Source organism: Microtus oregoni, unplaced genomic scaffold (genome assembly GCF_018167655.1).
Source record: "Microtus oregoni isolate MIOR12 unplaced genomic scaffold, Mior012 000033F_ref0000390, whole genome shotgun sequence".
NCBI lineage: Eukaryota > Metazoa > Chordata > Mammalia > Rodentia > Cricetidae > Microtus > Microtus oregoni.
The window spans coordinates 17,987,313-18,010,065 of record NW_024543092.1 but is presented as its reverse complement, the minus strand read 5'-3'; the positions used below and the strand labels follow the sequence as shown (position 1 = coordinate 18,010,065).

The following is a 22,753-nucleotide window of genomic DNA, read 5'->3' as shown; positions in this document are numbered from 1 at the left end:
AACCCATGGGGAAAGGACTTGCCATATTCTGTACATTTGAAAGCTTTCTCTTCAGGGTGAAGTTTGCAACGACCTCTGTGTTTTGATGCATGTGAAAAGAACATGCCATGCTCTGGACATTTGTATGACTCTTTTTTTTTGTATTAATTAAATCACTGCTTGGCCCATTAGCTCTAGCTTGTTATTGGCTGACTCTTACATCTTAATTTAACCCATTTCTATTAATCTGTGTATCACCACCAAGCTGTGGCTTACCAGGTGAAGTTCCGGCGTCTGTCTCTGGTGGGGCTATGTGGCTTCTCTCTGACTCTGCCTTCTTTCTCCCAGCATTCAGTTCAGTTTTCCCCACCTACCTATGTTCTGCCTTGTGCAGGCCTAAGACAGTTTCTTTACATGGCTTATTTTTCTTTACTCCTTTGAATCTATGACTGTTTCTACTGTCTCTTTAAAGACTTTGTTTTATTTTTTAAAAAGCCACTTCTTATTATAACTCACTATACTCTTTTTCTTCTTTCTCCCAAGCCGACATACATTTATCCAACACTGGGACCCATTTAGAGTCTTTTCCATCTGGATTTGTCTTTATTGTGTTTCTGTAATCCTTTTCTGACCAAAACTGTTTTTTTTTAATGTAAGCAGGCATGGCTAGGGTCAGCACAGCCCTTCCTGCTTGCTATGCTCAGTCCAACATGGTGGAAGTCCATTCACTGCCTCTCATCACCTCAACTCTGATAACCAGTTGGCACATATTGCCACCAAGTAACTTGCAGCACATTGCCCACACACCCCATTTAAATGCTCAACCTCCTGAAAGAGCCAGAATTTGCACTGGCAGTGCGGCCCAGAAAAAACATGTAGCTTTATTTCTGCTACTGCTGAATCAGAAAAACCTCTCTTAAAGGAGCCATGGCATTAAGCCATGCTTAACTCTGTTTTTTGTTTTTATGTTTTGTTTGTTTGTTTTGTTTTTGCCTAGAATTCCTTCCCAAACTCTGTCAGGTTTTAAGTGGATTTTAGTTGGCCACATTGGCGACAATCCATAGTAGGAGGCCACTTGTTTGTTCCCAGCAGCTCAGACCCAAAATAACTACACAAAAACTGTATTAATTAAATCACTGCTTGGCCCATTAGAATTAGCTTCTTATTGGCTAACTCTTACCTCTTAATTTAACCCATTTCTATTAATCTGTGTGTCACCACAAGGCTGTGGCTTACCGGATAAAGTTCCAGCATCTGTCTCAGGTGGGGCTACATGGTTTCTCTCCCTGTATGACTCTTTCATCATATGGACTGTATAATGCTCTTTAAGAACTGCTAACTAAGAGCAGCCTTCCACACTCTGTACACCAGCACATGTTTTCTCCAGTATGAACCATCTTGATTCTAATGAGGTCCAGGGGTGATGGAGGAAGGTCATTGGTTAAATAAAAAGGAACTGCCTTGGCCCATTTTATTGGTTAGAAGATAGGTGGGAGGAGTAAACAGAACAGAACGCTGGGAGGAAGAGGAAGTGAGCTCAGACTCCACAGCTCTCCTCTCGGGAGCAGACGCCTCAGAGAGACGCCATGCCCCGCTCCAGGACAGACACACGCCATGAAGCTCCGACCCAGGATGGACTAGGCTAGAATCTTCCCAGTAAGACCGGTTCTCACAGATTATTAGAGATGAGTTGATCGGGATATCAGAATTAGCCAGTAAGGGCTAGAGCTAAAGGGCCAAGCAGTGTTTAAATGAATACAGTTTGTGTGTTGTTATTTCGGGGCATAAGCTAGCCGAGCAGGCGGCCGGGGTGCTGGGACGCAGCCCCGCCGCTCCTCTTATTACTACACAGGGGTCTCCTGTAACTCCTCCCACATATCTTAATTTTTCTCCAACACTGAATCTTGGATTCCCCACCTCACTTGCTACCCATTTCTAACTCTTCATCTTTTTATAATAAACAAAAGGGAGGAATGTTAGTATCCAGGCACCTGCACTGGCCTGCCCTTAGTGTCCTGGCAGGCTATGTTCTCAGCTGCAGCCATTAGGAGCACCTCCTATGCACATTCGGTATGTTCCCTTTTAAAAGGTAGACCTTACCCACCTCCTGTCTCTTTCTCCCTCTCTTCCTCTCTCTCTCCTTTCTCTCTCCTTCTCTTCTGCCACTCTTGTCCCTAGGGACTGGTCTCTGCCCCCCTCTCTGCCCCTCTCTCTCCTTTCCAATGAACCTCCTATGTGAGTTTTGTTGCATGGCATGACTTCTTAAAATAAATGACAACAAACCCCCATGCCCTTGGTCTGTGGGAATAAAAGGCAGGTCCGGGGATGTGGAAGCCTCCAGAAATCCAGCACTGTTATGCACCGGCTAGAGTAGGGAGTCCCTGAAATCACTGTGTGGTCCCTCCAGCCTTGGCAAGTCTATCTCCTTGCAAGGAGATAGATGGGCTCAGGAGTGCAGTTTGTTTCCTGTAGACACCGAAACACACCCCAGCAGCATGGGGGCCCGATGTATTTGAACCGTTTCACTGTGCCTTTGCTTCATAGTAAGCACCTTAGGGAATGTTTTAACATTCTCCCTTTGCCTAACAGCAAGTCATCCTAAGAGTTATGTTTTGATCAAAAGCACAAACCAATAAATCAACATGGTGATGAATGACCTTTGCAGCTAGCTCCTGGGATGTTTATGCAGCTGCTGGGGACAAGGTTTCCGTTCCCTGCTTGGGGCAGTGAGGGGGCAAATTTATCATTTCAGTTTTTATTTATTGATTTTTGGTTGTTTTGTTTTGTTGTTTTCTGTTTTGAGACAGGATTTTGCTATGAAGCCTAGGCTGGCCTTTAACTCCCGGCACCCCTCCAACTCCATTTACTTCAGTGCTGGGATTACAGGACACCAGGGCATTTGTCTCTCTTGTTGTGTTGCTGAGACAGGGTCAAAGGTAGCTCAGGCTCCCCTAAAGGTTTCTGTGTAACCGAGGCTAGCTTTGATTGATCTTCCCCACCTACTATGGCGTTTTTCGAAACAGGATCTTCTATTACTTGTTTGTTTTGGTTTTTTGAGACAGAGTTTCTCTATGGAGCTCTAGCTGTCCTGGAACTCACTCTGTAGACCATGCTGGCCTCGAACTCAGGGATCTGCCTTCCTCTACCTCCTGGGTGCTGGGATTAAAGGCATGTGCCACCACCACTTGACTTGAAACAGGATCTTTCACTATAATTCCCATAGCCCAGGGTAGCCTGAAACTTACTGTGCATCCCAGGCTTGAACTTACCTCCTCCCTCATCTTCCTGAGCGCTGAGGTTATGGACATGAGCCACTACTTCTGGTTTTAAAATTTTTTATTACATTTATTTATTGTGTGTATGTGCATACACACACATGTGTGTATATGTGGGAGGCACACATACCACGGCACATATGTGGAGGTCAGAGGACAACTTTCAAGAGTCAATTTTCCCCTTCTACCATGCGGATCCTGGGAATAGAATTCAGGCCTTCTGGTTTGGAAGCACCCACTTCCAAACCACTTCCTAGTTTTATTTTTTTTTTAAGATTTATTTATTTATTTATTATGTACACAATATTCCTTCCATGTATGCTTGCATGCCAGAAGAGGGCACCAGATCTCACCATAGATGGCCGCAAGCCACCATGTGGTGGCTGGGAATTGAACTCAGGACCTCTAGAAGAGCAGTCAGTGCTCTTAACCTCTGAGCCATCTCTCCAGCCCCCTCTGGGCCTAGTTTTAATCTTTAGTTCACTATGAGAATAGATTTTAGGGATGAGAGAGAAATTTGTCATTAAAAATAAAGAACTCCAAATCCTACTTTTTTTTTTACAAGAAATTGTTTGTTGGGAAAGTAGGGGAATGTTCAACTACATTAGTTCATTCAGTTTCCTTACCTCATCTGTCAAAAAGCAGTAATCAGGGCTTCTGCTCGGTGTTTTCCCTAGGATCTGCATGGCTTGACGGTTTCCACAAAGCCCCATGTATAAAGGCTTCGTCATGAATGTGTAAATCCATTGGGAGAGGCTGGCACTTTAAATCCTCACCTTTAGTGGGTGAGGCTTAGTGGAAGGAAGGCAGGGCATTGGGGGCATGCCCTGGAAGTGGATATTGGGACGCTGGCAAGCAGCTCCTCTCTACCACGTGCTCTGGCCTTGATGTCTTTTGCCACTACAGACTCAATGGAACAGGGTCACATGATTGCGGACTGAAATTCTGAAGTGACAGCCAATATAAACCCTTCTTATAAACTGGCTTGTTTCGGGTATTTGTCGTAGTTCTGGGGGAACAGAAACCCTATTGGGATGTGATGAGACTGTACATGACATCCAGGAGACAGCAGAATCAGAAGGGGCCCACTCTGGTTGGTACATTCCACTCCTCCCGAGTACAGAAACTCGGCTTCCAATGGCAAACAAGACTGTTCTAAATGTCACTGCTCTGCGCCCCATCTGGACTCCTGAACACAAGCTGCCTTGCTTCTGAGTCAGATGTTATCACCCACTGAAAAGTCTCCTGCATCCAAGTTGGCTAGCAGCGGGGCTCAGCTCAGAGGAGACTCACACCTTTCTCCAGCAAAGCGGCTCCATGGGGCTAGCATTATTACTTCCGGGTCAGAGAGGGGAGAGGGCAACAGGGAAGACTCAGTCCTTCAGAGGTCTTCTAGACCTGAAGAGGACAACAGTGGAAACGAGAACCAAAGGTCCACTCACTGAACATTTGCCTGTGTGAAGAACCCAGCAAGCACTGCTGCCTCAGTGAGCCTCCCAGAAGGGCGGGTGGGAAGTTGGTTTCCCAGTGTATTGGTCTATAGGCTAAGACAGCATTCAGTTAAAATCCAGTGTGTGGTCTAGAGCAGACAGGAGACAGAGCTTGAAGAGGCCCAGTGGATCCTGCAGCAGTCAGTCTTGGGGGAAAGCATCCAAGTTCCTTCAAGATGCACTGGCATCCTTTCAGCTCCCACAGTAAGCCTCCTTCTCAGAAGGATTAAACACAAAGACCAGGAGGCTTGGGCAAAACACTTACCATACAAGCATGAGGACCAGAATTTGGATTTCCCAGTAAGCACACAAATGCCGAGTGGGCGTGGTAGCCTGTCCGTAAGGCCAAGGTGTAGAAGGTGGAAACAAGGATTCTCAAGGGAAGCTAGTGTGTTAGACTGGCCCAGGGGTGACTCTGGATTCGACTGAGAGTGCCTGACTCAATGAAGAAGGTGGAAACCAATGGAGGCACTCCCTGTTCAGACTTGGGCTTCTATATGCACACACACATACAAGCACTCCCTGTTCAGACTTGGGCTTCTATATGCACACACACATACATGCACTCACGCTCACACACGTTCAGCCACACACATTCACATGTATGTGAGCTGCATGCACACACACACACACAGAGAGACTCAGAAGAAAGGTATCAGGTGTAGAGACACATACGAGGCTGAGGGTAAGAACTTCATAACTATAAATAACCCATCACTTTGGGGGAACAAACAGATCTTTAAGATCACAACAGTTCTCAACATCCTGAGTTAAGTTGCATTTGTGAAATCATATACACAGTGAAAAATTCTCAAGACATAGATTTCCATTCTGTGGAGTATTCCCCAAGGAACAGGAAGCCATGGGAAAGTCTTCCAAGAGGGGAAAATGTTTGTTTCCAGAATGATGTCCCAAATATGTGACTGCCTAGATTGTGACAATCCCTGGTGTTATACCATGAAAAGCTGCCATGCTGCAAGCCAGGAGACCTTTGGGAATCTCTGTTCAACATTTAAAAGCACAAGGCAGTATTGTGTTCTAGTTAAAGGATGTAGAGAGATGGATTTTATTGAACTTTGACTATGAGCAGGTGCTTTGCCTACCTTGCCATACTCAGCAATAGCCCACACAGTACAGACTGTTACCACTTCCACTAAGGGAGGAAATGAGGCTCCCCAGAGTCTCTCGCCTGAGGTCACGTGGAGCAAACAGCAGTAGTTGCATGGCTTCTCTAGGTTCTCCAGGTCCCATTTGGGATGCCTTCTGCTAGAGCAGTTTTTGTAGTTAACTGTTGATCACTACCAAAGAGCTAAGAGACAAATAAGTCTTTGATAAGGATAGAAGAAGACAGAGCCCTGTCACATACGGCAACATTTCCAGAAGACACTAGATAAGAACGCAAGCTCATCATTAGACTCCCATGCACGTGGAATGCTTCCCTTCTGTATCATACTTTGAAGATTTAAATCTCAAAGCACAAATCGAAAGCCACCCGCATTCCACTGTTTCTGCCCACAGTTTCCTGCTGCAATCCTCAGACCACAGTCTCGATGGAGATGGTGTTGCCATTGCCCTCCTGGCGTCTGGGCTGCATTTCGTCTTTGAAAGCCCTGGTCAGAACCACCTTTAAGGACTCCCTGAAGCGCTTCTTCTTGCTGCTGCCCACAAAAAAGTAGATGAAGGGGTTGGCGCTGCTGTTGATGGTGGAGAAGAGCAGGGAGATGTTGTGCAGGTTCCCGAAGGCTGACCAGTACTCGTAGTACAGCAGGTAGAGCACCCGCATGGGCATGGCGAAGATAAGGAAGATGATGATGGTGATCATGATGACAATGTACAGTTTTGAAGAGTGGGAGGCCCATGTGTTCTTCCGTATCTTCACCACCAAGATGGTGCTGGACACCAGCATGAGCGGGGTGAAGACCAAGAAGCTGAGGATAGCGATAAAGATAATGACCGCCCGGCAGTCACTCCGAGAGTGACTCTCTTCTTCGCTGTCGATGCACATGACATACTCCATGGTGGTCACCAAGCACGAAAGTGCCCACAGGAGAGCACAGACGAATGCCGACTGGTGCTTGGGGCGGTGGCATCTGTACCAAATGGGGTAGAGGACCGATAGGCATCTTTCCACACTGATGGCCGTCAGCAGGTAGAGGCCCGTGTTGTAGCCAAATAGAAACGTCACCGACAATGTGACAATTGTGTAGTAGTGACCAGAAGAGAGCTCGTAGTCCAGCGCATAGTCAATGGACAGGATGAAAATACAGAAGAGGAGCGAGATGTCCGCAATGGACAAGTGGGTGATATAGACCGTGAAGGGATTCCTCCTCATCCGGAAGCAGAGGAACCAGAGGAGGATGCCGTTCTCCACAAAGCCCAGAGGGGAGATGCTCATGATGACCCAGTGCACTATGGGAATGGGAAGGTGCGCACTCCCCAGGGAGGCGTTCTTGCTGGAGGTGTTCATGTCTTTCTCCTCAGCAAGGGATGTCATATTTGATGGGTCCATGAAGAGGCTTTGGGCTGCGCTGCTTCAGGTAACTTTCTGTAAATAAGCCAAACAAACAAAAACTATGAAAACTGGAGAATTAAAATAGAAGAGACAGCTGGCGTAGAGGGGGGTGGCTCAATTAGGAAAGTGTTTGCTTTGCAAGCACAAGGAACTAAGTTGGATCCCCTAGACTCACATTTAAAAACAAACCAAAGGGGCCGGGTGGTGGTGGCGCACGCCTGTAATCCCAGCACTCGGGAGGCAGAGGCAGGCGGATCTCTGTGAGTTCGAGACCAGCCTGGTCTACAGAGCTAGTTCCAGGACAGGCTCCAAAGTCACAGAGAAACCCTGTCTCGAAAAACCAAAATAAATAAATAAATAAATAAATAAATAAAAAATAAAAACAAACCAAAGGCACCTAGGTGTGGGGCCTGGAGCAATGGCTCAGTGGTTAAGAACACTTGCTTCTCTTACGGGAGACCTGGGTTCAGTTCCCAGCACCCAGATGGAGGCTCCCAATCTGTAACTCCAGTTGTGATGGATCTGATGTCCTCTTCTGGCTTCTATAGGCACTGCATGAATGTGATGCACATAACACATCCAGATAAAACACATAGAGACATAGAACAGACACATTTAAAAAAGATGTGGCAGAACACATTTGTAATCTCAGAACTGGGGAGGCAGAGATGGGTGAATTCCTAGAGCTTGCTGGCCATCCAGCCAAGCCAAAGTGGCAAGTTTCAGGCCGGTGAGTGATCCTGTTTTTTTTTTTAAAAAAAAAAAGGGCATGGAACCTTAGGAACAACGCTCTGGGTTGACTTCTGGCCTCCATACACATACCCACCTACATGCATGTGTACCTATACACCCATGAACACACACACACATGCACGCACACACACAGAAATAAGATAAAACAGAAGAGAAACACTCAGCTATGAATCATAGCTGTAACATGTGGCTAGAAAGTTCAGAGGCTGGAGAGAAGGCTCAGTGGCTAAGAGGCCTTGCTGCTCTTGCAGAGGACCCAGGTTCCTGAACAACCTATAACTCCAAGGGACCCAACACCCTCATCTAAGGACTTCGGGCATATGGTACACAAATATACATTCAGGCAAAAAAAAGCAGTAAATAAACCACTCATACACACAAAATAAAAATAAATAAATAGGGGAGAGAGAGATGGCTCAGTGGTCAAGAATATATTACTCTTAGAGAGAATTCAGTCTGGGCCACAACCTGTGGCCCTGTTGGAGTCTAGGGGCCATGCTGCAGCTGGGGCCATACAGATTTGAGTGACCTCTACTGCTACCCAATGCCATGGTAACCTCTAGACCAGAGCTACAGCTGAGGACCATGTCAGGGTCTGGGGTCCTACTGAGGCTGGGGTCTATATTGTCCAAGGCCCATGGTACCACCAAAGTCACACAGAAACCCAGATTGGGGCTACAACTCGTGGCCTTATTGGTGTCTAGGGGCCATGCCTGATCTGAATGGCCAGTGCTTCTACCTAGAGCCAGGATGTCATCTGTACCTGAGCTGCTGCCGAGGGCCATGCCTGGGTCTATAGTCCAGTTGGAGCTGGGGTCTGTGTTGATATCTGTGGACTGTGTGACCCTAAGGGGGCCTTAGGAATCATGCATGATGAAATCAGAGGACCCATGCTGAGTCAGCCCCACCCTTCAGTGGCCCCGGGAAAGCTGATCCTGCCTCTGGCTGGACACTGTGGCAAGAGAGTTGAACTCCTGAACTTGGGAGAGATGGCCCCACCACAGGTGAGGGAGAACCTACCCTGATGGCATGAGCACGGGGGAGCTGACTCTGTCCTCCTGACTGAGGTGAGCAGCCCCAGTGGCCCAGATTAACTAGCTCAGGTCCCACCCAGGCCCACAGCCTATGTTGGGATGTTGGGTTGGCCCACCCTAACATCTACGTGTCTAGGACCTGCTGGACCTGTGGAATGATGTCCACAGGATCTTCATGACTCAGGATAGCCACAGGATATCCCAGAGGAGTTCCAGTGAGGGCCCAGTGATGATGGTGTGCCAGAAACCAGAGGCCTTGAACGAACCAGCGACTCGTTGCAATGAACTTGCTAGTACAGCTGACTGACAAAGGATGACATGCCACCCCCAGTGCCACCAGGACAAATGAGAGGTATGGAGAGGAGGGAAAGATGGAGAGGCCAAGAAGACTTTTGTTTTTATTCTTGTTTTTGTTTGTTTGCTTACTTGCTTGCTATGTTTGATTTTTTAAAAATATTTTCTTTGAGGGGTTACTGCAGGGGTGAGGGAAGGATGTGGAAGGACCGGGAGGTAAGCAGTATCAGGGTGCATGATGTGAAATTTCCAAAGAATCAATAAAGAAACTATGTTTAAAAAAACTGAGTGAAGTAAACCCTTCCTCCTCCCACCCCCTCAAATAAAGGGAGGACCCAGGTTCAGCACCCAGTACCCACATGTGGCTTACAAGCATCCAAACAGGGGATCTGATGCCCTCTTCTGACCTCTGCAGATACCAGGCATGCAGGTGGTGCACACACATACACATATGCAGGCAAAACACTCATTAGAATAAAATTAAATAAAATAAATGTTCTTAAAAGAAGCAAAAATAAACCAGTGAAATTTATTCTGATGATCTATTTTATTTAGCCCAATGAGTTCAAAATAGCATTTCATCATATAACTGATAAGAAAACAAAAAATGAAAAAAGAAAAGGATGTGTCTCCACATGTGTGTGTACCTTAGCAGATGAGCCGCATTTCCTGTGCTCAGAAGGAGTGGGTGACCAGTGGCCACCCTGTAGGGACAGCTCAGACTTTCAACTGTCACAAAATGCAGTCAAGGTTTTTAGGAGCAAAACCAAATGCTGGCAATGTATAAACCAGACATAAGCTAGGTTCTCAGGGAAAGTGGCAAGGATGTCTTGCTGTCTGAGACAAGGCTCACACACCAGGACCCTCTAGACCTTGAAGGCAATCAGCTCTTGGCTTCTCACCTGAGGAACAGGGCTCTCCTGTCTGACTGTGATCCTGGGGTGAAGGGTGCTCATCACTGTGCTGCCTCCCTTCCTATTTCCTCACTGAGCCCCAGATTCACAGCCTGTTCCTCCATACTTAAGACGCCAGGCCAGGCCCCACACTTTCCGTTTATGATCCAGGTTTTATTTCCACTCAACTGTCTTCCCCTCCCCCAACAGCTTCAAACTACATTCACAGAAAACAGTTGAGAAGGCTGTGGGAACACTTTAGGCCCACTTGGATCTGTCTTTTTAAAATCAAACTGACCTTCAATTCTACAGTTAGAGATCTATCTTCGTGATGATGGAACAAGCTTTCTCTATCCTTTCAAGGTTTAATTGCAAGTTGTTTTACAGACTGTTAAAAATAAGAACCTCTACGTAGTTTTGCTGGGGGGAAAGAATGGAATCTAATTTAATTTGGTAAGTGGAATGAAGGAGAGCATGCCAGAAACCAGGCGAGCACACAGCAAGACGTAGCTTTATACGGTTTTAAGGGAGGCCTTACATCACCGGGTCTTGAAGGAACAGTAGGAGTTCGTTTGCTGAAGAAGGGGAAGAAAGGCATTTTAAGAAAAAGGGAACACTGTAGACAAGGGCATGCATAAAGGCAGGACTTACAGAATGGTAGCTTATATCTGTAATCCTAGCAGTCAGGTGTCCCTGCTAGCTGACAGGATAGCTTATACCTGTAATCAGTCAGGGAGCTTAATCAGGAAGATCTTACAAATTCAAGGCTAGCCTGGTCTACATAGTGAGCTCCAGGCTAGCCAGGACAATATAGTAAGATCCTGTCTCAAGCCCAGCACTACAGAAAGAATAGTTTTGGCCAGCTGCACATGGTGGTGGCATACACCTGCAATCCCAGCACTTGGGAGGCAGAAGCAGATGGATCTCTGTGATCTTCCTGGAGAAAATGTGTTCACTTCAGTCCAGGGCATCCCAATGAGTGGACATGGTTTTCTCAGGGTCAGAGCAAAACTCTTGAATCACTGATTTTGACCATGGGGTTTTAATGTAACTAGTTAAATTACAAAAACTAAATTCTTATTAAAAACAACAAATATGATCCTTCCATTGTTTTTGTTATATTGAGATTTTTACTTTAAACACATTGCTAAAAAAATTTCAAAAATCACACCCCCAATGTTACACGATCATCAGGAATTTCCAACTATCCAGTGTCAGTTTGGGAGGCCTGGGAAACCAGCTGGCCCTGTATCCCCATCCTCCTCAAGGCTCCTGGCTGTCATATCTTTTGCACATCTGCTAGGAGGCGCTGGGATATTTGAGTGTGGGGAGTAGAGCCTCTGCTGCTGCTTATGACCAAACAACCTAACTTGGAATTATTCTAGTCATGGGGATGCTTTCCCAGTCGCCACAGACATCCCGTGCTTGAGCTCCCTGATGGGGGCCACACCTGCCTGTCTCCAGGTAGACCCGGTTCTAGGACTGCGGGCTTTTGGTCCAGACATGCAAATCATCTTATTATAGAGTAACTGTAGCCGCAGGCTGTGTGTTACCTGGCAGGGACAGTCTGAGTTGAAGGACAGCTCATCCTAGCGGGCCTTGGTGTAGAACACAGTGGTGGGAACCTCAGCTGGGAACAGCGCGAAAGGACTGGAGCAGGCGGTGGCATCGGCATCATTAGTCAGGAGCATCACAGAGCATCCTTCCCTCCTCGCTGCTCCTCATGGAAGCACCTCCTAGGGAGAATGAAGCTTACTGGAGCATCAGCATGCAGGTGCTAACATCCAAAGAACCCTTCCTTGCTGCCTAACTATGGGACCTCATAACCTGTGTTGGAGGCTGGAAAGGAAGCTGTCATTGCACCATTCAACAGGGAAGAAAATTAAGGATTAATACTAAGCTTGGAGCCTCTGCAAGTCACAACCCCATTGAGGCTCTGCCACCCACAATTGCTTCATGGAGGCAATTAGTTGTTCCCTGGGCAGCAACACAGGGGTGCCTGAAAATGCTCAAGGGTCCTCATCAGAGAGCTGGCCAGGTCTCCTGACCGCCAACCAAAAGCCAAGCCTGTTTCTCACTCACCAAAGAAGAAAGTCTGGAGGCTATTGGTTTAACCAAGCCTCTCACTTCACAGACAAACAGAAGCCGGAGAGACTGGGAGGTGGACCAACACTCACAACTAGGGCAGAGCTGTGCCAGTCAGAAGCCCTGGCCTTGCCCTCACCCAGCTGCAGGTCTCACTATGGCAGAAGTCTTCTTACATTCTGCTGTCCACTTTAGCTTGTCACTAACCTCCTGTCTGAGGTCTTGAACGCACCATGTTTCCTGACGGAGAGAACTGTTTTCCCTCGAAGACCTAAGGTTGATTTCAAATTATGACCTTGTCTGTGGTGGGTCCAGGATTCCTGTGCCCTCTCCGTGTTAAAGTCTATGGTGACACTCTTGTTTGCAATCACGGAGACAAGGGGATTGCTACAAGTTGGAGGTCAGCCTGGTTGACAAAGAGAGTTCTGGGAGGTCATCAAGAAGCAGAGTGGCCCCCGGGAACAGATCAAACCATGTCTACCTGAGTAAAAGGGCCCCCAAAATGCCATCCTACTGGGTTCCTCTTAAGCTATTTAGCTGTGATACAAAATGGGGGGATTTTAATTTATGTCACCTTTTATTCCAATTATAAAATGATAGGTTCTCAAAGAAGAATATTTGGAAATTTCACATGTAAGACCAATACTCAAAATTAACCTTATTTAACACTTGGAATAGTCCTTTATCTTTCTTTTCAATGTCTCAAACACATTTTAAAGAATTGGGATCAACTTAAGATAAGGATTGGTATCATGTATTTCTCATTTGATATCATATTATTTTCTCCTTATCAGGGTATTCTCTAAAATGTATTTATTTTCAACTAATCCTCTAACCTTGATCAATTGCTTCTGATTCTTTATCATTATTTTAAATACATATATGCCTGTATTTACAATTGCATACATGGACTTAGAGTCATATCTATAAAATGTGTATGTGCAAACACAAACATATGCATCTATACCAACATCTCCCAAGTCTACCCAAGAGTTGGGTGTCTCCATGTTTATAACTCCCTTCCACGACAGCAGGGTACCCAGGCTCCTGTCACTCACCTGTGTGCAAACAACCCACCCAGAAGTCCCACGCTGTCACTGTGCCCTGCTTTGGGAGACTTTTTTCACTTAGCAGGGGCTCCACGTCCCCTTTACTTCCCATATAGATAGACGCCCTCCTGCCCTGCCTGCCGCTGGCATCCTCTGTCCTGGTTCCATTTCGATGTCCTCTCCCTTCTGGACTGCACTCCCTGCTCAAGAAGACACTTCCCACCTTAGACCAGACTGGCCAGCACAAACAATGTGTAGCACAACCCATCTGCCCGTAGGAATTAAAACAACCGTAGGCGGTAATATCACATCTGAGTAGAAAAGTTTTTTTTCCAAAGTCAGTAGAGGTCATTAAATGTCAAAAATTGGTCTTATAGTCTGCGATCTTTTTTTCTGCCATTGGGAAGCTCTTTGATGGTATGTATCCCTTGCTGAACTGTCTCTTTTCCCTAGACAGAGACACCCCTACACAAATTGTCAGAGGTTGTTGGGGTTAGTTTGTTTTTGTTTTGGTTCACTTGTTTTGTTTTTAAAGATTTTGTTTTTTCAACCCCTTCAACTAAGGCTCAGAAACATCAAAGAAGAGGCAAAGGAGAGGTCGTAAACCCCAAGGAACCAGGACATCTGTGTCAAGGCAGTGTCTGATATATACTCCAGGGAGGTCGCATCCATGAAATCTCAAAAATGTGACTGCCAAAAAGATCTGAAAAATGACAACACCAGTTGGCATGCCAACATAGATGGGGGAGTATTACAAAACGTCACTGCTAGAAGAAAAGCTACCGACTATTAATACCTGCTGAGAATGGAAAGATCCATCTTCTCCAGGGATGGGCCCCCTGACAGTCATCCAGTCCCAAATGATTAGCCTTAAGCACATGTACATGTGAGCACTAAAGGGACTCTTAAGGCTGTATTTATAAATTTACATGTGTGTATATATGCAATAATAGTAATTAAAGAATAAGAGGCCATAAATTTGGAAGGGAATGGGGGAACACTAGAGGAGCTGGAAAGAGAAAAAGGAGGGGTAACATGATATAAATATAGACTCATACATGAAATTCTAAAAAAATCATTTTTTACTTTTCATTTTGTGCCTCTATGTGTTATCTGTGAACCTGAGTGCAGTGCCAACAGAGACCAGAAGAGGTCACCAGATCCCCTCACCCTGGAGTTGCAGGAAGTTGTGAGTTGCCCAGAGTGAGCTAGGAACTAAAACTGAGTTCTCTGCAAGAGCAGTGCATGCGCCAGGCAGTGGTGGCTCACGCCTTTAATCCCAGCACTCGGGAGGCAGTGACAGGCAGATCTCTGTGAGTTCCAGGCCAGCCTGGTCTACAATAGCTAGTTCCAGGACAGCTAGGACTGTTACACCGGGAAACTCTGTCTCAAAAGACCAAAAAAAAAAAAAAAAAAAAAAAGTCAGTGCATGTTCTTAACTGCCGAGCCATCTCTCCAGCCTCGGATCTGTTTTTTATTTTAATTTTGTTTTTTCAAGATAGGGTTTCTCTGTGTAGCCCTTACTGTCCTGGAACTCTCTCTGTAGACCAGATTGTCCTCGAACTCACAGAGACCCTCCTGCCTCTGCCTCCTGAGTGCTGGGATTAAAGATGTGCTCCACTACCTTCAGATCTGTTTTGAACTGCTAGGATTTGCTACACCACAGCAGCTAGATTTGAAGCCGGTTCCACAGTGCCTCCTATAAGTTTGACCTCATCTGTCCCAGCTCAAAAAACACTGAAGAAGCATCACAGACTTCAGATTCCAGCAGGTGGCCTGGTCACCTGAACAGGGTGGCACGCGGGCCAGTGCGCATGCTCCTCGTCTTGTGGCAGAGCCCAGTGTGACACCCCGAGTCGCGGTCTTTGTGTCACTAAAGACAGAGTGGATGTCAGTCAGCCTCTTCTTCCACACCATTGTCAAGTCATGGCCTCTTCCTTTTCTTTCTGAGTAGACTACAATCTACTTGGATATGGCTCAAGTCCCTCTGCAAGGGTCCTCTGGGGCCTTTGACCTGATGATGTATTCCTAAGAGTGCCAAGAGCCTAGAATGTGGTCAACCTCATTGCCGGGAATGCTCTTTGCTCTCTCGGTAGATGTGGCCAAGACTGCCAAAGAGGCTTTGCCGTGCATATTACAAGGCAGAGGCCTCTGCTGTCTGTGCCTAACCCTGCCTGGCTCAGGAACTTAGCTTTTAAGCCAGCTGATCACAGATGCAAGCCCCAAGCCAAGCAGCCCGGCCCCTCTGAACTTGGCTCCTTCACATAATTGTCCATTTCATGTCTTTCTGAAAGGCGAAGAGATGAGAAAAGCTAGGAATTGAAAGCCTAGAGCTGGGACGGTTCTATGCCAGTAAGTGTCTTGTGGAAATGTCGGGCTGAGATAATGAATCAACAGCCAGGAAAACAAGCCCAGCGGTTTCCCTGACGGTGGAAGGATGTGAACCTGCACAGCCAGGTCCTGACAGCTCCATCCAGGACTCACTCATCTCTCCCTGCCAGTGTGAGAAGAAGTTGCACAGTGGAGCTGATAGCAGAATCAAGGAACACCATTGGGGACAGATGCTCTAAATTCCTTCCATAGGCCAGTGGGATGACTTCACAGGTAAAGGCTCTTGCTGTGCAAACCTGATGACCTGAGTCCGGTCCCCGTACCCACTAGGAAGGAGGGAACTGACTCCATACCTCCCCTCATAGCCCCCCACACGTGCACAGACAATAATAAAACACTGAATTTTTTTAAACAGCAAGTGCCGTGTTTTTATGTACATTCTCTCGAAACTCGGGAACAGGCATCCTCTTCCACATTCCCGCTCACTAAAACAGTCTTTCCTGAGCCCCGATTCCCATTCTGAGAGGGGGAGGGGGGAGGGATGGGGGAGAAGAGAAAGGAGACAGGTTGGGGTGATGAAAGAAAAAAATGGAGGGAGAAAGACAATAGGACAAACAACAGCAACAACAACAGAACTAGGGATTGAAGGAGTGTGTATCTAATCTGCTACTGTTCCCAGGCACCCACACAGAAGTTGACCCCAGGCAGGACCTTGTTTGGTGTGTGGATGCAAAGGGTGCATTCTTCTTCTTCTTCTTCTTCTTCTTCTTCTTCTTCTTCTTCTTCTTCTCCTCTCTCTCTGTCTCTCTCTCTCTCTCTGTCTCTCTGTCTCTCTCTCTCTCTCTCTGTGTGTGTGTGTGTATACTATCCTGCACAAATAGAAAGCCATTTGTGAGATGAAATTTCGTGGCAAGGGAGGGCACTGAAGGGTACGTGTGTGTGGCAGAAACACCTGTTCTGTGTTCAGCACAGCTTCACATCACCCTAACAGCAGAGCCACCTGGCTAGAGGAGCAAGGACAGGTCCCCTTTTCTAGTGTGCAGAAGAGCCAACTTCGTGCACTGCTTTCAGAGGGGAGGGAATTGCATCTCCTTTGGGACATTTGGCATGCCTGGTGGCTTAGAGTTGAGTATGCGAATAGCTGAGTGGCTGAATGTCCTAAAGATGTAGGACAGCCACACAACAGAACCATCCAGTCTTCAGATGCCCACAGTGATGAGGTGAACCTCCATACTCAGAGGCTAGCTTCTGACCACCTTATTGTCACACACAGCAACGTGCCAACAGCCGGTACATTCTCTCCTTGCCAGATCACCCCTGCCCCCCTGGCTGGGAAACACTGCTAAGGTAATACCAAAGACTACTTAGTCTACACTGTCACCTTTGGGCTGGCCAGGGCATCACAAGCACTGATGCCCACCAAGGAAAACAAAGAGAAAGCCACCGAACTTGCCTCCAGCCATGCCCAGTGGCTAAGTTAAGCATTTTCTATACAGGAATCAAACACTGCTACAACCCTTTCAGTTCCCAGTTCTTCTCTTGTTCCTGCAACAACCTTGAAAGCATTCATCACAGGCACCATCCACTCTGTGAATCAATCCCAGGATCCCTTCCATACCTCCCCAGTCATGAGTCAAGACGACGGCGTCGCGGCAGAAGTTTCAACCCTGAAGTTGGAAAGCAGTATCTGGGAACAACTCCCCCAGCAGAAAAGCAAATCTCCCAAAATGAAGGCGGTGGGAGACAGAAGTTTTTGCCAACACACACTGAACAGCAACTAGCTAACACTCCACAGAAAGCAATCAGCACAGAAATCGCTGCCGGGTGACAGCTTTCAGAACGGGGGAGATCTTACTGTGCTGTCAAGAGCATCTGAACAGCTCCCCCCCTGGAGCACAGACTCACTGGTGTCCTTCGCTCAGAAAGGGTCAGAGGTGCAACAGGGAGACGGCTCCTTTGAATCCTGTGGCATCCATACCCAGCCAGCCCGCCAGGTCCCTGGTCTCAGCATCTCCAAGGATGGCTGCAGACTAGTCTCTGAAGTCAGAGCTGCTCTCCCACTGCTGAAAATATGTGAGCTGTGCCAAGCAGATGGTCCCACGCTTATCAGCAGAAGCAGTACTTCAAATGGCATCGTTCCCTGACACACAAGTGAAAATCTGTATCCTGATCCACACTGGGAATGGCTGAGGATAGCACAGGGTGGCTCATCACCTTGAGAGACTAGGGCCAACCTGAGCTAAGGAGAGCGGTGCTCCTAAGATACAATGTATGAAAGGGCAGAATATGTAGCACCATTCCTATCCCTAGGCTAAGCTCATAAGTAACACACGACCTACACTGAGCCCTTGAAGACTCAGTCTTCTTTACTATAAAATGGATTTTTAATATTACCTCAAAAAGGTGTGGAGAAGGCCAGGTGGTGGTGGCACACGCCTTTAATCCCAGCACTCGGGAGGCAGAGGCAGGCGGATCTCTGTGAGTTCGAGACCAGCCTGGTCTACAAGAGCTAGTTCCAGGACAGGCTCCAAAACCACAGAGAAACCCTGTCTCGAAAAACAAACAAACAAACAAAAAAAGGGTGTGGAGATTAAAAGGGACATGTATGTCTAAATCTGCCTAGCAGAAGGCGCATGGATAAATAATTCAATACTCATACCCTCTTGCAGTCCTTGGAGCAGATAATGCACAGTTTAGCACAGAAAGTTGGGTTGAGGTCATAGAGAGGAAGGGAAGCCAAGGCACCGGGGACTGTGGTTGAGGGGTATGTCTGCCCCGTGGCAGTACCCAAGCAAATTCCTTCCCTGGAACTGCGGCTCTTGTTAGATTCTCACGCCGGAACCTGGAAACACAGCATTAAATAGCTTTTCCCTTGAGCTCTGCACACTTTTCTCCAGTAGGTCACCTGGTTCTCAGGTAGCCGTGCCCACAGTGAAGAGCTACCCCTACCTTCACTCCTGTTCTTCCTCTTTTCAGAGAGCTTCCTCCCGTTACCACAGTGAAGCAGTACTGACCCTGGAACCAGTAGGGTCAAAGGGGAAGGAAGGTGATTTCAACAGGTCAGAAAACTTGGTCCATGGACCAAGTCGTGAAGCCTCGCTTCAGACTGTTTCCAAAGCCGGTCTGAAGGGCAGGAGTTCAACTGATCCACAGGAAGCCCGGGGCTCAGTTCTCCCAAAGGGGAAGGAGGCCACATGAGAAGGGCCTTACCCCGAAGACATTTAGACCACAGCTGGCACAGATACAGAGAAAGAGGGTAAATTAACAGAGCAGGTGAGCTCTGGCCAGATACGGAAAAAGATTTCTTATTACCTGATTTTCATGTCCCAGTGGAAGAGAAGGCCAGCGTCCTGGAGAAGCTTAAGTTTCAGGAAGAAAGTCAGAGAGAAAAGAGAACCCACTAAGGCAAACTACAAGGTAGAAAGCAAGGAATGCACCATAAGGAAGGATGGTGAGAGAAGCCGGTGAGATCCAGAGGGAGCCAACAGGCTGCCCAAGAGGTCCCCGGCCGCGGGGAAGGAGAGAGAATGGGATGGGATGGAAGGATTCTCTCTGCTCCTCTCTCCACATTTGGTGCTTCTCAGAGCTGAGTCTGTCCAGAGTTGGCGAACAGTTGTCCCCAGGAGTGCCGTGGAACCTCGAGCAGAGTGACCAACTAGAGAGAAGATGCCAGCGTCATTGTTTAAGTCAACAGAACAGGGGCACACCCATTTCCTTTCTCCATCTCAGAACACAACAGAGATGCCTGGCCACTCTGGCGGTGGACAGGCCACCTGATTTGGAAGCTGATACCAGTCGCCAGGTGAATTCAGAGCAGACTCCCCAGGGAGTTAGATGGTCAGAAGGTCCCCAGGGAAGTTGGCCGCTGGTGGGAGGGGGCTGCTGCCAGGGATGGCTCTCCTCCCACAGAGTGAGTGGGTGGGGGGAAGTTACCAATTGTTTTGTGACTAATTGGCACCACCAACAAAGCAGGAACTATCACAGATGGGTCTGGAGTTTCATTTGTGGTAGATAATGATTTATGCTTAGAGAAAATACAGCAACTTTACTGTAAAAATAAAGCCGCTTGCTTTTAAGCCACAAATAGGATGGCTATTTCTGGGCTCGGTTTGTCGTTTTGAGTAATCATTTTCTTCAGAGGTGGGAAGAGTTTGGGAGGAAGGAGGAGGTCTAGAGAGAGCAGGAATAGGGCTGGCTAAGCCCAGGAAGGAGAAGTGTCTGTGACCCCCCAACTTCCCTTACAGAGAAGTTCTAGGCTGCAGTCCTGTGATGTGAGTCACACCTTCCAGAGCTCCTTAGAGAAAGCTCCCCTGCTCTTCAGTCAAATGGTGACAAGATGAAAGGAGCCCTGGGGGCTCCGGGGAGCAAGGGAGGAGAAAGCAACTCAAGGAAGGAAGGATTGGTTTGGGCTCACCATTCAGGGGTCCAGTCCGGCATAGTGAGGAAGTCACCATGACAACAGGTGGAGGCAGCTGTTCGTTTTCCATCCGCAGTCGGGAAGAGAGAGCTATGGATGCTGACACTTAGTGTCTTCTCCCTCTTCATCCAGTCCAGAGCCAGGACCCATGGCATGGTGCTGCCCAAACAGAGTGGGACTTCCAAATCCAGCTAAACTAATGAGATAATCTGACAGGCTTGCCAAGAGGCTTGTCTTCTAGGTTACTTGAGTTAACAACTAACATTAACTGTCACACACAGTAACACAGGAAGGCAGGTGGTAGGTTTATAGCAGGAGACTAGCTAGCAATTCCACAGGTGTCAGAATGGCAACACCCAGAACTGGACCCCTACCCCCTGGGTTGGACTCCCTTCCATCTTAAGCCTCAAAGTCTCTTAGTACAGTGTGGGGGTGGGTGGGGGGATTGACTCTGCCCTGACCTAGGGAAGCAGCTGTACTTCAGTTGTATCCTCAAACACTTCCTCACCTAGAGTCAGCTCTGCCCAATCTTAGATGCTGATGAAGAGTGCCTCACGTGCTCCAGAGAAGCCCAGTGTTCCCTTCTGACTGATGGAGACTGGGAGAGTTGTGAGTGGCGGTGAGACAGAGCATCAGCCCTCAGAGCATGCTAACCGCCAGCCTGGTGCACACTGTGCTGGGCCCCATCAGCCCCCAGAGCATGCTAACCGCCAGCCTGGCGCATACGGTGCTGGGCCCCATCAGCCCTCAGAACATGCTAACCGCCAGCCTGGTGCACACTGTGCTGGGCCCCATCAGCCCCCAGAGCATGCTAACCGCCAGCCTGGCGCATACTGTGCTGGGCCCCATCAGCCCTCAGAACATGCTAACCGCCAGCCTGGTGCACACTGTGCTGGTCCCCATCAGCCCCCAGAGCATGCTAACTGCCAGCCTGGCGCACACTGTGCTGGGCCCCATCAGCCCCCAGAACATGCTAACTGCCAGCCTGGCGCACACTGTGCTGGGCCCCATCAGCCCCCAGAACATGCTAACTGCCAGCCTGGCGCACACTGTGCTGGGCCCCATCAGCCCTGACCTCAGGGATGCAAGAAATGTATCTTGCAGACTTGACTGTCGTGCTGAGTGGTTCTGGGTCCCACCGCTCTGACTGACGAGCTCTCGGAGCAGACCCAGTCCCTCTCTCTGCCCTCTAGTCCTACAACACAGGCTTCAGATCTCAGTGACCAGATAAAAGCCAACGATAAAAGCCTGAGAATGGCACTCTCCCAGGCCATCTGATCCCTTCAGCCTGAGGGAAATCTTCTCTCCTGCCCAGGACAGGGATTGGCTGGATCTGTCCCAAGCCAAGATTTCCATTTTCAGAGCACATTCTTAGACCGAGTCTGAAGAACTGGTACTGCCTCCCTCGTGGGCTTTTCCTTTTAGCTAGACGGGCCCCTGTGACAAGGTCCAGTAGGAACACTCCGCAAGGTGAAAGAGTCCTGGGGATGCAAAGAGAAAAGAAATTGCTTTAGGAGGACAGGTGCAGCCTTCCTAGATAAATCCCAGCAAGGATGCCTGTGGCCCCGGCGGCAGCCTGAGCTGGCCCCGCCGTGAGCGCTCCCTGACATCCCCTGTATTTAAGATCTGTCTGAAAGGGTTTTTCCCACCCAGAGGAAGAGCCTTTGCTGAGCACTGAGGAGGGCACGAAGTGACCCGGAATGGGTGACGGTCCTAATCAAAGACAGCATCTGTGCTAAGGGCCCTGAGAATAGTGCGGGCCACTCCCCTCCAACAGACTCTGCGGCCAGTGGAGATGCCTACAGCAGACAGGCACTGTCGGCTCCAAAATGAAAATACCCAAACCAAACATAAAGGAAATGCATGAATGCCTCCCCGAGTTCCTCAGAACCACAGGGTACCACAACTACAGGGCAAAGCAGTCCAAAGCAGGAGGAAATAATTGGAAGACTCATTGATAAAGCATTAGGAAGCCTGTCCCGGCCCAGCCCAGCAAAAGGGGCTACAGTGGCTTCAAACACACTATGTCTCTGAGGATGACCTTGAACTTTTTTTTAAGATTTATTTTTTCTATTTTAAAATATGTGGGGGGGGGGGGTGGGTGCGCACACGTATGCAGGTGCCCACGGAGGAGTTGGATCCTCGTGAAACTGAAGTCATAGTGTGAGATGGCCAGTGTGGATACTGACAACCAAACTTGGCTCCTCCAGAAGAGCAGTCTGTATTTTTACCCACTGAGTCATGTCTCTGGCCCCGACCTTTGGCTGTGGATACTCCTACCTTCACTTCATAATTGCTGGGATTACAGGTACATACCACCACGCCCAGTTTTGTGCAAACCCGGGACTCTCCGCATGCTATGCAAGCATCCTACCAGCTGAGCCCTTTAAACAAGTATCTTTTAAAATATACATATATTTGTAATATGTAAATAAAAAATATATAATATATAATATATGTTTTAAAAGATACTTTTATACTTTCCAGCACATACATGGCCACTCTCTAGCATCTGTAACTCCTGTCTTAGAGAATCCAGCGGCCTCTTCTGGCCTCCACAGGCACTCATAAATTTGGTGCACAGATAACACATGCAAGTAAAAAACTCATACACATAAAATAAGAATAAAGTTTAAAATTT

The 22,753-nt window shown here is 47.8% G+C and overlaps 1 protein-coding gene across 6 annotated transcripts; it reads right to left on the bottom strand.

Moving 5' to 3' along the window:
* Positions 1 to 5,585: 5,585 nt before the first annotated feature.
* Positions 5,586 to 17,787, bottom strand: Mas1 (MAS1 proto-oncogene, G protein-coupled receptor). Of its 6 annotated transcripts, none has more exons than XM_041680246.1 (3): positions 17,551 to 17,787; positions 11,784 to 11,966; positions 5,586 to 7,289 (listed from the first exon to the last, which is right to left on the bottom strand). In XM_041680246.1, the coding sequence occupies exon 3, from the start codon at positions 7,251 to 7,253 to the stop codon at positions 6,279 to 6,281; it is 975 nt and encodes a 324-aa protein (XP_041536180.1). In that variant the 5' UTR covers positions 7,254 to 7,289; positions 11,784 to 11,966; positions 17,551 to 17,787; the 3' UTR covers positions 5,586 to 6,278. The 6 variants fall into 6 exon arrangements, with proteins under 6 accessions (XP_041536180.1, XP_041536179.1, XP_041536181.1 ...); XM_041680245.1 differs by having other exon boundaries at positions 17,601 to 17,787; XM_041680247.1 differs by lacking the exon at positions 17,551 to 17,787 and adding an exon at positions 17,314 to 17,487.
* Between the last annotated feature and the right edge of the window lie 4,966 nt (positions 17,788 to 22,753).